The 17,323-nt window shown below is 36.6% G+C and overlaps 1 protein-coding gene across 3 annotated transcripts in view; it reads right to left on the reverse strand.

The window, feature by feature from the left end:
* The window catches only part of LOC140443647 (uncharacterized), a 124,771-nt gene extending 111,763 nt beyond the window's left edge, over nucleotides 1-13,008 (reverse strand). For all 3 annotated transcript variants that reach the window (XM_072535013.1, XM_072535011.1, XM_072535012.1), the window contains exons 1-3: nucleotides 12,755-13,008; nucleotides 6,562-6,773; nucleotides 3,062-3,360 (exon numbers count right to left, since the gene is read on the reverse strand). In XM_072535013.1, coding sequence (XP_072391114.1) covers nucleotides 3,062-3,360; nucleotides 6,562-6,773; nucleotides 12,755-12,950 — 707 coding nt within the window. In that variant the 5' untranslated portion in view covers nucleotides 12,951-13,008. The remainder of the gene's footprint in view (nucleotides 1-3,061; nucleotides 3,361-6,561; nucleotides 6,774-12,754) is intronic.
* Between the last annotated feature and the right edge of the window lie 4,315 nt (nucleotides 13,009-17,323).

Genomic DNA, 17,323 nt, shown 5'->3' on the forward strand with positions numbered 1-17,323 from the left:
TAACATTTCTAACCCTAGTATGATCTTAAAGAATAAGCAATGGGAAACTGGTGTGGTTGCCGAATTTATATTGCTTCAGTAGTATCAATTGCTTACTTACTTACTCTTAAATTTGTACCTCTCAGAAAGCATAAATTATTTTCTCTAAAACAAAATACTTATATACATACAGTAGTATAACGCGGACCCGGACTCAAAAGGCACATCTGTCCGCAAGGAACATTCGCACATTCAACATTTGTAGTGAAGAGGATAGGTCTGTACTATCCAGTGACAAACCTCCTCACATCACTTCTCACCAAACGCGCACTGTTTTACCGTGGGGGAATTACTACTTTGTAGGAATTTAAGTGGTGAGGATTTTGTCTCCCGTTTTCTTCCTTTGCGCTGTCTTGATCATATTGCGTTGTGTGTCGCTCTGCGAGGACTCGATGCACAATAATGATGTATGGACTTCTCTATATTTCTGTTTTGGGGTTGTTTTGTGATTTTTTGGAGGCTTTTATGTTTTTTTTTTTGTTTCAGGTTTTAGTAAACTTTTGTTAATTTTTTTAGAGGTACTGATACACTTATCCACTTAAATTTAAAGGCGGTTGAACTTGTAACGTATGTATCTTGTAATTTTCCTGCTACCCTCAGGCATTTGTTCTAAAACCTTTGCATATTTTTGCTGTTGGTTTTACAGGTGGTACCGACTCACACGTTAGTGTAAGTATAATAATGCTGTTTATCGGTCTGACTTTAGTTTTAAAGGATAGTTTGCTTTTACTTTCAATTAATTCTCTAATATCGGTTTGGATATGTTGTGTTTTGCCTTATTTATAGTGTTAGTTACATGGGATATAAATGTTAGTCAAATGTCTGCGGGACTTCCAAATATTTAACTTCGTCGATCCATTATACCTATTTGGAATTCAATTATTTTTTTGGCATTAATTGAAAATTTTCTACGCCCTGGAATTTGTCAGGATTTACTGCAAACTTCTACTATATGCACCAGTTTTTTAGTTAGTTTAGAGTATATATATATATATATATACCGATACGGCAAGTGTTTAACTACCATATATACTTTATTCAAGAAAAACTCGAACACTTATATTCGAGCTATATTCGGTAGCTTGGAAATAAAACAATAACTAACAACATTAACAAAATATAAATATTATTTTTATAAGAAAAAAACCAACTATAAAAATTATTCTAAATAATTAAATTAAAATTAAAGGCATTTTTAAAAAAAGATCTCTAACCAATTAAATGTTCGAACAAACCACCATTTTGCGCTAAACAAAATCCGAATCTATCAATTAAGCAAGTCTCATTGCATTTAGCTGATTTGGCTGTAATCGATTACAGAGTTGAACAATTTTTTCTTACAATTCTGCTAAATTGGTGACTCGTTCGAATTCATGCCTATATAATTTTGATTAAAGAAAAAATCCAGAACTGAAAATCCAAAGGTGCTAAATTTGGTGATCTAGGGGGCCATTTTATTGTTGGTCGTGTAGAAATTAATCGTCCAGAGAATGTTTGTTCTAAATGATTTGTAACTTCGATTGCATTATGTGCAGGGCAACCATCCTGTTGAAACCACACATCATCAAAGTTGACCGAAAGGTTTCGAACTGCTGGGATAATCTGATTGCGTAATAAATCTAGATACATACGTCCATTCAGATTTCCCGTAATAAAAAATGGACCAATTATATTATCGTTATGAATTCCAGTCCACACATTTAATTTCTGTGGGTATTGTGTTTTCAAATGTCTATTTTCCCTAGACCAATAGCGGACGACAGCTGGATTATAACGTGCATGAAGATTCATCTGAAAATAAAACATTTTTTAAAAAGTTATTGTTCTCATTCGATTTCTCCATCATAGTTTCACAAAACTCCATACATTTAAAATGATCGTCTGGAAAAAGTTCTTGGGTTGTTTGCACTTTATAGCAATTGTATCTATTTCTTTTTAAAATATTCCTTACAGTTCTCTCCTTTATGCCAACTTCATCCGCAATTTGTTTACTCGAACAAGGCGTTTCTTCAGCAGTTAAACAAACTTGCATTTCGCGAGCTACGCGTTCAACAGAGATTTGTTTCGATCGTGGTTGATCCGTTGGATGACATTTCATACAGGTATTTATGCAACCGAAATTTTCAAAGTTTTTAATAATTAATCGTACTGTTTTCTTATTCGTAATTAGACGATTTTCAAAAGCTGCAATAAATAACTGTATTATTTCTACAATAGAATGGTTCCCATAATACCATTTCACCATTTGAATCCTTAATCTTTTCTTCTTGAAAATACACGCTTGGCATGTTAATCATTTGTGTTCAACCTTTTACCACCACAGCTAAAAATCAAATAGATAGACCTTATTGACCTTAAACCTGCTGTATGTAGTCTGCTTGTATTAATACTTACAAAAGTACAAAAAAAAAAGAAGTACAATATCACTGTTTAGTTTATATGATTTTAAAACTATTTTGTTGTTATATTTTTACACAGCGGAGGTAAAGGTTAACCAAATGCTACGCCAAAGTTTTCTTTGTAGAAATGATTAGTTTACTAAAAATCAGTATAAACGTTGATATATCGTCCTTCTCTAGTTTGGCTTTTATTATTTTTAAGTTGTTTCTAAAGGCCGATTTGTAAATAAACTAGTTATATTTAAACTTATATGGAACAAAAACATTAGTAGAAAAATAAAAATTAGCATATCCAAGAAGAGAACAAGAAGTTTGCTGACCCACGTTTCTTAAAAACTGAATATGTCTGACTACAAACGTAAGCAAAAGGCCTAGTGCAGACATGTAAAAAAAACTAAGAACGCTAAATAAACAAAGTTACAGAATGAAATGTGATGAAAAAAATTAAGAGAGGAAGACATCTAACATTATTTGGAGTTGAAGAAGATAGGGTAATGGAAAGAAAAAACCTGTAAAATTGAGATTGGCAGGATAGTCAGAGCTGTAGAGAATAGTTGAGAAAAGGAATTACGTAAAAACCATAGAAAAACTTTGTAGTGATAGTAATATATGTCAGTACTTACTTTAATCTATGCAAACCTCTTAGTTCTCGTATCTTATTGTAAGACATATTCAAATGTACAATGGACCAGAATCTTTTCAAATTTGGTATATGTACAATCTTGTTACCTGAATAATTGACTGTGGTGAGATATAAAGGTGGACTAAAATCGAATGCTTGTTCGATAGAGTTAAAAGATGCATCCAAATACTGTAAAAATGGCATTTCACTCAGTGGTTCCAATGATGCAATAAAGTTATGGGAAATATTTAAGTATTGAATGTAGTGGTATCGTCTAATTTCTGATATATCGATTAACGTCTGTAATATGATCATAAAATTTAGAATTAGAGACAAAAAAAGGAAATGATAAAATTAAGAAAAAATTTAGATGTAGATATGCACATATCTATATATTTCTAAAATATTTTGAGACCCCAGATCTTCTTCTTCTTAAGGTGCCGTGCATTTCTGCGTAGGCGTCCACCGTACATCGTCTTGTCAGGTGAGATGGTCAATAGTCAGGATTAAATAATTCTGTTTTTAGCAGCATTGCGAAGCATTTCATAGCTGTGGATTCCTATCTATTGTCGAATATTGCGCAGCCATGACATTTTTTTACGTCCCAGACCTCTCCTACTCTCTATCTTCCCTTCGAGTATCAGTTGCTGAATAGTATATCTTTCTCCTCGTAATATGTGTCCCAAGTATGCAGCCTTCTTACTTTTTACATAACTAAAAAGTTCCCTATCCTGTAAGCCTGCTCTTCTGAGTACTTCCTCATTTCTGACTCTGTCCATTCATGATATTTTAAGCATTCGACGCAGGCACCACATTTCAAACACTTTAAGTTTGTTAATGGAACTGGCCTTTAACGTCCATGCTTCCATTCCGTACATGAGAACAGGTCACACGTAACACTTAAGCATCTTGTATCGGAGGTTGAAGTCCAATTTGCGATCAGTCAGAAACTTACGAAGCCTCAAAAAAGCATTTCTGGCTTGTTCAACTCTGCTCTTTATTTCATTCTCGGAATCCCAACCCTCGTTCAGCAAACAACCTAAGTATTTAAATTGCCTGACCTGTTCGATTTCTTCTCCAGAGACATATATCTTTGTTTTTTTAACAAATACTTTGTCACTCGTAACTGAAGAGTAGGCAGATTGTGACCTAGGTGCCGCTTGACTGTTCTCGTATTTCTATAGAACAAGATACTGGTACATTACGAGTGAGAGGAGTAGGCAGATTGAGACCCCGAACATGAACGGAACCATATCCCTCTTGATGATGGCTCCAAAGTGGGTGCCTAAACGTCGAGTTTTAAATTCTCAACGCGGTTCTTCCCAAGAAGTTAGTAAAATCTTCATTTACCTGACCGCGGAAATTTATTCGAACATCAATCCCCAAAATCGTTCAATTATTTTCCCGCCAAAAAATAACGAAGGACTAATGCCGTCTGAGTTTTTATAGAAACATATATGTTGTATCGTCTGCAACTAGTGCAAAAGTCCTTTTCAACCTTTTAGCTTCTTTTAAGTGAATAGTGTAGAATCTATTATTTTAGTATAAGTAAAGTTTAAAACATACCAGTTTTTTGATAGGTACTATTTCTTTATGCATACGAATGTTTTCATATGTTTGGCAGACTTTTTGTATTTTTACCTTCTTTTATCCAGTTATCGTCTCCATTAAATAACAAAGTAGGACGAGATCTGATCAAACAACTATTAAAGCTAATCCAAAAATAACATAAAACAGAAAAATTTAGCCTCTTTAAAAAAAGTGACACATCGGACGCGGAGAATTACAAAAGAATTAGTTTATTAAACACAACATCAAAATGAACAACCAAAGTGATAACAAATAAATTGAATTAAATTATAATACCTACTAGCAGAACAATAACAAGGTTTTAGGACGAAAGATCATGAACCAACGCTATATTTATAATAAGGTAAGTGCAAGAGAAATCATTAGAATATAACAAACCGGCATATTTATGTTTCGTGGACCTTAAGAAGGCATTTCACAGGATAAAATTACAGGACGTTATCCACTTATTGTACGCAAGGGAGATACCTCTAGGAATAATCTAAACGATCACAAATATCTACCCGAATAATACAATAAAAATAAAAGGAGAAGAAAAACTAACAGACCTAATTGAAGCTAGCAATGAGGTAAGACAGGGAGATTCCCTGAGTCCTCTATTGTTTAACCTAATCAAGTACAATAATAAAAATTAAGAACTAAAGTAGTATACCAAATGGGAGAAAAACAACTTAAAATAATCTGCCATGCAGACGATGCAATACTAGTTTCCCAAAGTGAAGATGATTTACACCATGCTGCAGCAATTTAAAAAAAAAAGACAAAATGCATGGTTATAACAGTAAATCTACTAAGATCTCAATAAGAGCTGGAGGATCAGATAATGGAACAATGTGACACAATGGAACAATTGATGGAGTTTAAATATTTAGGCATAATACTATCTAGCTGCGGTAAGCTCGAAACAGAAGTGGAAGATCTAGTGAATAGAACAAAGAGGGCCGCAGTTTCTGTAAATAAAACAATATGGAGAAACAAAAATATTAAGAAAGAAATAAAAGGCAGAATTTACAACAGTCATCAGACAAATAATGATTACGCGGCAGAAACACGTCCTGACACAGAGAGCAAAAAAAATGTACTAGAAATAGCAGAGATAGCATCGATTTTTATCCCTTATAAAAATCGATGTTAAGATATTATGAGACAGAGCTAAAAGTACAGATATACGACGTAAGATGCAGTGGATAACATCAGGGACTAGGTAATAAATATAAGTGTAGAATGGAAGGACCATATAAGCCGAATAACAACAAATAGAGTAGAAAAGACGGCTAGAGACGGTTCCCCAATAGGAAGACGATCAGTAGAAAGATCACGAAAACGATGGAACGACAGTCTACTGAAGGCATGTTGAAAAACAGTCTACACAAAAAAGAAGAAGTAACAACAAACAAAAAAATAATAATTCAAAAAAAACGCATTAGCTCCGCGCCTGAGGTATAAAATTTAAAAAAAAAAATTGGTCGAAAAAATGATAATTAAGGAGTTGAACATCAGCGCCGAATATAGTGCGGATGTTTGCAACAAATGTAATTATTGTAAAATTTAGTTCCGTTAGCTAATTATATTTTAATTTAATAAATAATTAACAGAAAAGTGAATGAAATTTTAACAGAAAAGTATGAATATGAAAATATGAAATACAATTAATTGTTTGGGAGCATCATTTTTCTATAGGGAGCGGTGCCCCGTTGCTCTCCCTCAATAGCCGTCACTGCCGAACATAATAGCTTAATAAAATCGAACTTTTTAAAATCATTAATTTTGTAATAACTATTTATGGCAAATAGAATAGTAAAATAAAATAGAAATTTACGATAATAATTTATAGCTAGAAAGCTGTAAAAATCCCTTTTTTTTATTAAGTAAATATGGAAATAATTTATAAGAAAATAATTCTGTTACTACCTTATCATTTAACTGGCATTTACATAATGCGTAATTTTGATCATATGGTGACTTCTCCAGATATGACAAGCAAGAAGCTATAACTCTTCTAGATAACTTTCCTGCACGCTCAACTGGTGTCAATTTTATATCTTTGTACCGGTTTATTCTAACATAAGGTCGTTCTTTATCGGACCAAGGATTCTTGGAAAACCTATTTTTGCTCCATGGATCTACAAATATAACCTTAGAACTGTGGTAATGGTATTTTATATAGATAAAGAAGACCTTAAATAAAGATTGGGACCACTCAAGAAAAATGAAATATCGAATCGAACAATCAAGAGGCTCAATTCAATGCTTCTCAAGAGACTAAAATGTGTAAAGTGTGTTATTATCGGTCTCCCAATATCCATACTCGAATAAGAATTCTGAGATACTATCTTTACTAAGCTAATACTACTTTATTAATCTTTACTACTACTTTACGAAGCAGAAGCAAGGACTCTAAAAGTCGCCTCATGTAAACGCATCAATGAATTTGAGATGTAGTGATGTCGACACATGCTTAGAGTCCCATGGATATACCATCTTACAACGCATCGGTGGAGAACTAGAATGCCCCCCAACTAACAAACGTAGAAAATTTGAATACTTTGAGCACATCATGAGAAATAATAAGTACTACCTGCTGCAGTTGATTCTGCAGAAAAAAATAGAATCTCGAAGGTCAGCAGGACGCAAAAGAACATCGTGACTGCAGAACCTACAAATATGGATGAGAATTACATCAACAGCTTTATTCATAGATAGAGTAATGTGGCTCAATGTGACAGCTAACATCCATAGAGAATAGTGACTTTAAGTAAAAGAATGCAATCGTTTAAAACAAATAGAGAAGATTTTTGCGAATGAATAATAAGTGTAAAATGTTATTGCATGTCTCGCAAATCAAAATAGGTATATAGGGCAACAACTAACAGTTATTAGTTGTTACTTTAGAAACCATCAGGGTCTTCGTACTCTATTGCCACAAATTGGTCACATTGGTGTATCCTGTAGTGATTCTTTTCTGAGCTAACATGATCCTTTTATAACTTAGCTACACCATATTGATGACGATCCCAAATAGAAATACGTATTCAGTTTTGCTTTCCATCGATTTTGTTTTTTGTTTTCCTATTTGCGAGATATGCCATTACATTTGACCTTTCACTCGCATTAACCATTTACCTTTTTATTCACTCGCAGTAACCTTTTCTATTTGTTTTAAACGTTTTAACGTTTGTCATTCCTGTCTTCAGGCAGCTGTAGCTTCCTTCGTAATTATTGTTGGTTATTAACCTGAAAACCATCAGGGTCTTCTAACTCTACTGCCACATTTGGTCACATTGCTCCTATAATAATCCTTTACCAAGTTAACATGCTGCTTTTATAACTTGGCGGCACCATACTGATGACGACCACATTATTTTTTGTTAAACATTTTCTGCCAATTTTGTTTGTTATTAAACAAAGCTCCTAAAAAACTTGAAGAAGCAATCAGTAATCAAGAAGATGTACCACATGTCCTTAAGGAAAACGTAGAATCGATAATTACTAAAACGAAACGCGGTAAAGCAGCTGGAATAAATGGTATAACAGTGAAACTGCTTAAATACGCTGGCAAAAAAAAACGGGAAAATCTTATCAGGCATATTTACGAACTGCCTAAGATCAAGATGCATACCAGACTACTGGAATACAGCAAACATAATTCTCATTAGTAAGAAAGGTAGCAAAATGGATATCAAAAACTACAGACCTATAAGTTTACTACCAATTACATACAAGTTATTCACAAACATCATCAACAACAAATTAACAAATGCATTAGATGCTGCACAGCCAAGAGAGCAAGTTGGCTTAAGAAGTGGATTCAGTACCCTAGATTCCTAGATCATATCCATACGCTTCGAGAACTAATGAGTAGAGCTAAAGAATATGAAACACCGCTAGAATTAACCTTCATAGATTTCGAGAAGGCTTTCGATTCTATATATCCCAAGGTAGTAATAGAAGCTTTGACCAACCAAGGCATTGACAAACCGTATGTAGAGACAACTAGTTGGCACAAGAATGCGGGCTAGAATCTCAAATGCGAAGAAGGAGAGAAGTACCAAAACAAGGCGCCTTAATATTGAACTCCTCAAAAACCCGCAAACGGTAGAAAGGTTTCAAAACTATATCGAAACTAAATACATAACTAAAGAGAATCTAACAATTAGTGAACAATGGGAAATGTGTAAAAATTACATTAAAGACGCAGCAAATAACATTCTAGTGCCGCAAAGACCACCACCACTCAATGAGTGGTTCGATGCTAAGTGCGAAGACATTACAAGAAGAAAGAACAATGCATATAAACTGATACAGCAAAGAAGAACCCGAGAAAAAGAACAAAAATATAAAGATCTCAGAAGAGAAGAGAAGTACATCCATCGGAGAAAAAAGCGAACTTATGAAAATAGAATATTGGAAGAACTTGAGACATTAAAAAAGAAAAATCAAACAAGAAAATTCTATAAAAATCTAAATAAAGCAAGAAAAGAATTTAAACCAAGGATCGGACTATGTAAGGATAAGGAGGGGCATATACTCAATACAAAAGAAGAAGTATTGAAAAGGTTGGTGGAACACTATAAAGAACTGCTTACTATCGAAGTAGAAGATCCAAATCAACCACCCCCAGGAGCAAACAACAATACACCATTGAAGCCTCCATCAATACAGGAAGTACGGGATGCAATAAAACACCTAAAAAATAATAAATCTCCAGGAAGTGATGGTATACCCGCGGAACTTATTAAATGTGGAGGTGCTACTCTGACTAATCATATATATAAAATCATACTGAGAGCCTGGAATGAGGAACAAATCCCAGAAGAGTGGTGTATTGGGATCGTTTGCCCGCTACACAAAAAGGGCGATGAATTAGAATGTAGAAACTATAGGGGAATAACCCTCCTTAATACAGCATACAAAATATTTTCGAGTATTTTATATGGTCGCCTGAGTGAATATTCAGAGGAGCTTCTTGGCGAATATCAAAGTGGTTTTAGGCCTGGTCGATCAACAACAGACCAGATCTTTGTGCTAAGGCAAATACTGGAAAAAACCAATGAATTCAATATCGACACATACCATCTTTTCGTAGATTTTAAATCGGCCTATGATAGTGTCCTAATAAATAAATTGTATGAAGCCATGGATGAATTCCACATCCCCGATAAACTGATAAGATTGGTTAAGGCTACAATGCGTAAAGTTGTTTGCAAAGTCGAAATACAGGGCGAACAATCACAGGCATTTGAAACGCATGTTGGGCTGCGACAGGGAGATGCGCTGGCGTGTCTCCTTTTCAACATAGCTTTGGAAAAGGCGGTCAGGGATGCCCAAATAGACAGCAGAGAAAACATTTTTAATAAATCATCCCAAATTTTGGCATATGCAGATGATGTTGATCTAGTTGCCCGCACAACACGCAAGCTAGAAGAAATGTATACCACCTTGTCAAACGCCTCAAAAAATATGGGCCTGCAAGTAAATGAAAATAAAACTAAGATAATGGCATCAACACCCAACAATAGAGCCAGAAACATCGGCCACCAATTCACGGTTGATAATCCTACCTTTGAAGTGGTGGACAAATTCACATACTTAGGCTCCCTGATCACCAAGGAGAACGTCATGACGGAAGAAATCAAGCGAAGAATAATCCTAGCAAACAAATGCTATTTTGGACTGAGTAGACATATGAGAAGCAGAAACTTAAGCCAAAAAACAAAAATAACCATATACAAAACCCTTATACAACCAGTGTTGACATATGGGTCGGAGACATGGACCATTTCCAAGGCAGATGAAAATCTCCTGCTTATATTTGAACGAAGGATCCTGAGAAGAATATTTGGTGGCATCTGTGAAAATTGTATTTGGAGAAGGAGGTACAACTACGAGATATATCACAGATATAAACATATATTTGGTGGTAAAGACGTAGTATCGTTTATAAAAATAGGAAGACTAAGATGGGCAGGACATCTGGCAAGATCACAGCAGAACAACCCTCCTAGAAGAATCCTTATGTCACAACCTGTGGGAAGTAGAAGTAGGGGTAGACCAAAACTCAGATGGAGGGATGGTGTAGATGAGGATGGTAGACAAATAGGCGCAGCAAACTGGCAACAGTTGATAGAACTGACTGGCGTAATAGACTTGGGAAGGTCGAGGCTCTTTTATAGGGCTGTAGCACCAATGATGATGATGTAGAGTCTTTAGCAAATATATACAGAAGCTAAGGTAAAAATTTATGAAAACACTCCAGAATTTTCCACTACCAGAGGAGTCCGATAAGAAGACGTAATATCACCAAAGCTCTTCACTGCAACTCTAGAAGATATATTCAGCAAAATGAACTGGCAGAACAAAGGCCTATTCATTGATGAAGAATACCTCAGCCATCTAAGATTTGCAGACGAGATCGTTCTGATCGGTAATAATCCTGCAGAACTACAAAAACTTATAAGCGATCTAAATGCCGCTAGCAATGAAGTTGGCTTAAAAGTGAACTTGACAAAAACAAAAACTATGTACAACGAGCTAGTGCATTTCTAATATTGTTTTGAAGCTATTTTCTTGTGGCATTTTAAAGTAATTACTATTTAAATGGGAATAAGCCACAATTAAAGATTAAAGTACGTTTATTGACGTTTCAATTTCCACTTCGGAAATCGTTCTCAAAACGATTTCCGAAGTGGAAATTGAAACGTCAACAAACGTACTTTAACCTTTAATTGTGGCTTATTCCCATTTAAATAGTAATGAGCTAGTGAATGTCCAAAATATAATACAAGGGTTGTCTTTTTAGTTTTGCATATAGCCATTAGGACCAAAAATGTATGGACTTAAAGTACTTAAAAGATCGATACACTTTTGCATACGTTTAATCCAGTTGGCAAAGCAGTTATTCCAGTCTTTAGCTGACACCTACACAATCGCTGTTTTAAGGATATTGATAGCTTCTTCTGGCGACTGGAATCGCTGCCCATGCATTGAGTTCTTGATCTTTGGGAACGCAAAGAAGTCATTGGGACTTAGATCGGGGATATACGGTGGATGGTTTAATAATTCGATGTTTTGAAGCTCCAAAATCTGTATTATCTTTTGGGCAGTGTGAGCACTTGCATTGTTCTCATTTAGGAGAATTCGACGTTGTGTGTTACTTTGTCGAAGAATCGCGATAACTTCTGGGAAATAAGCGGTTATATTCCAATCAAAAGTAACTGTTCTTCGATCTTCTAAAGCAATTGTTACCACATAAGAAGATTTTGACACAAACGGTGTGATCATTTTCTCTGACACACTTTAGAACGGATCACTTTTGTTGGTTTTTCCCCATCGTGAAACACCCACACAGCGGATTGACGTTTATTTTCCGGTTTTTAGGAGTAAATCCAATATTCGCCACCACTAACAATACTACAAACGTTTTTTGAGCTTCATTTGTTGAACTATTCCAATGATTTTAGACACCAAATGATGCCAAACGCTTTTTGCTCTTTTGTGAGCAAATGAGGGATCCAACGGGAAACCAACTTCATAACACACAGTTCTTCATGTAGGATCTTTTGGATCAAGGTATTTGAAATGCTCAAAGATGCCTCTATCTGTCGGTATGTTACACGGCGAACATTCGTAATCGCTGGTGATATAATTATCTGACGAACCGCATCAATGTTTTGCTGTGTGAGTAGTGTTTGGAGTGAACCTGGTATGGATTCATCGCTAAGACCGAACACAGAAACCATTTCAGCATGACATTACTGTTGAGATAATCCTCTCCGAAAATTGTAAAAAATTATTGCTCGAAAATATTCTCGGCTCAGATCCATTTTTCGACCGACTTGCTTTGAAACATGACATGTGGCTGCGAAACTTAAACACTAAAGAAAGGGATAATAGCGAAACTAAAAGTCACTCAAAGGTCAATGGACCGATGCATGCTTAAAATAGAACTATGACATAAGCAAACAAGCCGGTACAACAGGGCACAGAAAATCGAATATTAGACAATAGTTTTGGCAGAAATGAAGAACGACTATTATAGGGAGGCTGCACCATAATCGGTAGAATATATTTAAAACTATAGATTAAAATTGAAATTTTAATTTACCCCACAGAATTCTATGAATATCAGAAGATAATTCCTCCTCTGCATCTGATGATTCTGAACATGAACTATCTTCTAAACTGTCCGAGTATATTTCAGAATGTATATCTGGAGTTCCGATACTTGGAGTTTGACTCGCATAATAATTAATAAGAGAGTCGTGCAATTTTATAGTTTGTAGTTTTGATCGTACTTTCATTTTTAGATATAAGATTGAGATATGATGGCTATTTTAATATATGTCACTTTTTAATAAATGTCAATTCATGCCTTGAAATTAATTTAAAAGAAATGTCAATGTACACTGACGAGTGAGTTGACGTTGTGATGATCTGGTCATACTATATTATTTTTCTATGATCTGGTCCAACAGACCGAGCTCACCAGTAAATTGTGTAAATTTCTGACTTTACCGCTGGAGGGTTAAGGTCAAATAAGATGGTTTACAAAATCTTTAATTAAGGGTCAAGCAATGTCGAGTTCGATTGCTACTTCCCGTTTCCATTACGCGCAATCACGTATTTTAAGATGTTTTCTATGGTTTTATATTCTAATAAAAACTCTATCGTATAAAGGAGAGAAGGTCTCCCTGGCGCATCCCGTTATTTGTTTTAAAAGCTTTAGACAATTCAACATTCGACTTTAGACAACTACATTCAACTTTTTCAAGAGTTAGTTAGTGTTCAATTTACCAACTGATTTGTTATTCCTAGCTCCTTCATTACTTTGAACATTTCTTTTCTATTACAGTGTGGTAGGCATCACATAAATATGTGATGAGTATCTATGCCATATTCCAGTGTTTTTTCTAAAATTTGTTTCAGGGTTGCAATCTAATGAATTGTGGATTTACCACCACTGAAACCAGCCTGGTATTTTCCTACTATCCGTTCTGCATATTGTACCATGGATGGGACTAAGATGGGCAGGCCACGTGCACAGACTGCATAACGATAGACTTGTAAAACTGGTATGGGAAGAGATTCCCACAGGCAAAACACCACTCGGACGTCCCAGAATGCGATGGAGAGATAACATCCAAGCAGATCTCCGAAAAATGAACATTCCATTTGAACCTAGGTTGATGGAAGACCGAACAAATTGGAAAAAAGTTGTACAGTCAGCCAAGACCCACCCAGGGTTGTAGCGCTACGTAATGATGATGATATTATACCATACCACAGAATAAATAACAATCAGAATGCCGACTTTGAAGTTTTTCAGCACGCGATTGCCATATTTTAGACGGAAACATCGACTCGAATTAAGAAATTTGTGACAAGCTACGACAGAACTGTAATTTAAATTTTTAGAGATTAATAATTTAGTTTTGTATATTTCAAATAATTTAATCTAGTCTTCAACTAAAAGTACGAATAAAATAGTGCATATTATATGTATGGTTGTCGTAAATAAATTAAACCGGGTTAATTTTTCTATGCACAACAGATAAAATGTCACTGAACAGCACTGGTTCCGACTAAAACATGGCCGATTCCGTCTGCGCGAACGAGATGCACGTACCTACTTATTTTTTCAAGCAGAGTGGGCATTCTGATTGTTTATAATTCTGTGACCATACTGTGACATAGTACTGTGGAAAATATTTTATACGCTACATTTAGAAGCGTAATTCCTCTGTGGTTAGAGCATACAAAGATATCTTCTTTTTTGTGTATGATGCAAAGGATTCCAATATTCCAATCATTGGGGAGGGATTTCTGTATCCATATTTCTTTTATAAGCTGCTGTAATGCCATTATGGTATGACTCATTGTTTGGTTTGTCGTTTTGTTGGGTGTCTTCGTCTTTTGGATGCTTTTGTTGTCCTGCGTTAGGCTTTTGCCTCTTCAGGACGTGGTTTGTTTTTGTTTAGTATTGACACTGACGTGTTCGTGGATCACTGGTGTTTGCTTGTGGTGACCTGGTCGTCGGAGGAGCGCCTGGACAATCAGAGGCGAAAGGCAATGTTAAAACGGTTCTTTTCAGAATTTTTTTTATCTAAAAAGTAATTAGTATATATGTGAATTTGAATGTATGAGTTTATTCATTGTTAAATTAGTAACTATGTGAACGCGGCGCAAGAGGGCAGCTGTGGCTGGTACCTCTGCAAATAGACAGGTATCGTTGTGCAATGGGATCGGGAAACCACAGAAAACCGATCCCCCCTGTCTAGAGCAAGCTCGAAGTGAGCATTTAATGTTAGTGGCGACGGCGATAGTAGAGGGGAGTTGCTTCCTGTACATCAATGTATTTATCAGGGAGTTCGTTGCTGGCGAGTGCCAGTAAAATAGCGGGTAGAAAAGGGAGTTTGGGTTTAGGTCTTCTTCTGAATACATTTCCGATGGATGAGCAGGTAGTTTTTAGGATGCTTTGGGTTCTGAGGTTTTGGCCCCGGATAGAGCTGATCGTGTAACTCCTGCTCAGAGAGGGGAGCTTATCATTGATGGGCTGGATATTCGACAGGTGATGTATTAGGGCGGATGGGTAGTCGTGTCGCTTGTAGTTTGCTCTTCGCAGGATTCTCCTCTCCAAAACAAGCAATCTTTTTGTGTTGTGGTCGGGCAACATAGTATAGATATTGGATCTATACTTGATGACCGGCCCGATAAAGGTTTTGTATGTGTGTATAAGTGAACGTGTATTTGTGTGATCTTCCGAATTTACCACAAAGAGCATTGAGTAGTCCGAGTCGGCTCCTGGTCTTTGTCCAGATCGGCCGTCCAGTTCAGTGTTTGGGTAAACACTACACCGAGGTACTCGATCTGGTTACGGAGCTGTAGTCGGTCCCCCCAAAGTCTTAAGTTGTGCTTTGCGGAAATTATGGGTGTTATAGATTGGCTTTGCTTCGGATGTCTGAAGAGAATCATTTGTGTTTTTTGGGTGCTACTCTTCATCTCCGACACCACCTGTCGACCAGGTTAAGGTGATTTCGAGTAAACCAAAGTGTTGTTACGAGAGCTGTGTCGTCTGCGTAGAGCAAAGTGGTTGTTCTTGTGTATCGGGGGTTAGGGAATTCACTGTTGTATATGATGTATAGCATTGGAGCCAACACGGAACCCTGAGGTACTCCCGCGATGGGAGTAAAAGAATCAGAGAAATGACCCCGCTCCTTCTATGTCCTCGATGTTCAATAGTTTCTTGATCAGTCCCACATGCCAAACTTGGTCAAAGGCTTTTTGAACATCGAGAAAAACACCTAGTGAAACTAATCCATCCATTAGACTTTGTGTGAGGTGTGTGACGACTTCTGTCAATGCCGTTTTGGTAAGTCTCTAAAGCCGAATTGGAATGGTGGGATGACGTTGTGTTCTGTGGTAAAGTCTACGAGTCTTTCCTTGAGGATCCTCTCGAAGACCTTAGCCAAGACATTTAGGACAGATATCGGCCTGTCAGAGTTTAGATCGGTACGTGGTTTGCCCTTTTTTAGGAGCATGATTATATTGGCTACTTTCCATGGGGATAGAAAGTAGCAGAGTTTTAGAGTGGCATTGATTATGTTCTTCAGGTATAGCGTGACGCTCGGTGGTAGGTGTTTTACGCAGTCCCTAGCAATTTTGTCAGGTCCTGGTGTGTTAGATTTGCCGATTTGGCAAAATTTTATGAAGGTTTGTTGATCCACAGGCGACATGATAGGATGATCATGGGGTGCCTGTGGATCGAAGGCGGCGCCGAGCAGTCGTGTTATGTCTCTCTCGGTCACAGTACGGAAGGCGAGATCAAATCTAAGATCATTCGGGGAAATTAGGGTGTTTTGTAGATGGGTTTTGAAGGCGTCGGCCTTCTGTTGATTTGAGTTTATGATTTGGTTGTTCACCACGAGGTGAGAAGGATTGTTGCTTTTCTGTTTGGTTAGGCATTTGAATTTGTGTCAGAATGTACCGCCATCACGATAATCAAGACTGGAGGTGGCTGCGATCCATTGACTAGCCTGCAGATTGTTGACCTGCAGTTTGATTACCGCAAATAGACGGTTATATTCTGTTTTGACCAGGGGGTTGCAGGTACATTGAAACTGACGGAGGAGTCGTACCTTTTGTTTGAATTTATCGATGATAAATTGTGGCAAAGATGGTTTTCTAGGGTTGATAACCCTGTTAGGGACTGACAGATCAATTGCTTGATTTATCAGATCGGAAATAACCGTGATACCTTGATCGATATCATCAGGGTGTGTTAAGTTGCCTAACTCAGGAGTATTGACAAATAGGTAGGTTTTGTAGAGTTCCCAGTTGGCGTGTTTGTAGTCTCTTATTATCTTGGGAAGGTTGGGAGATAAGGGGTTAAATATCTGTTCTTTAACCAGCAAGGGTAGGTGATCCGACGTAATCGAGTCACCCAGGAAGCATTCGTCATCCAGTAAATCGATCAAATCGTATGTGCATACAATGTGATCGACGGACGACATGCCCTGGGCTCCCATAAAAGTCGGTTCACGGTTACGGATGCAGTGTAAGGGGAGGTTAATGAGCAGATCCGAAAGGTCATTGCCTGTACGGTTTGTGGCCGTGTCGCCATATTGTGTATGCCTGATGTTAAAGTCTCCAAGTATAATTGCCTTATTCAGGCTGG

This window comes from Diabrotica undecimpunctata, chromosome 6 (genome assembly GCF_040954645.1).
Source record: "Diabrotica undecimpunctata isolate CICGRU chromosome 6, icDiaUnde3, whole genome shotgun sequence".
NCBI classification, from domain to species: Eukaryota; Metazoa; Arthropoda; class Insecta; order Coleoptera; family Chrysomelidae; genus Diabrotica; species Diabrotica undecimpunctata.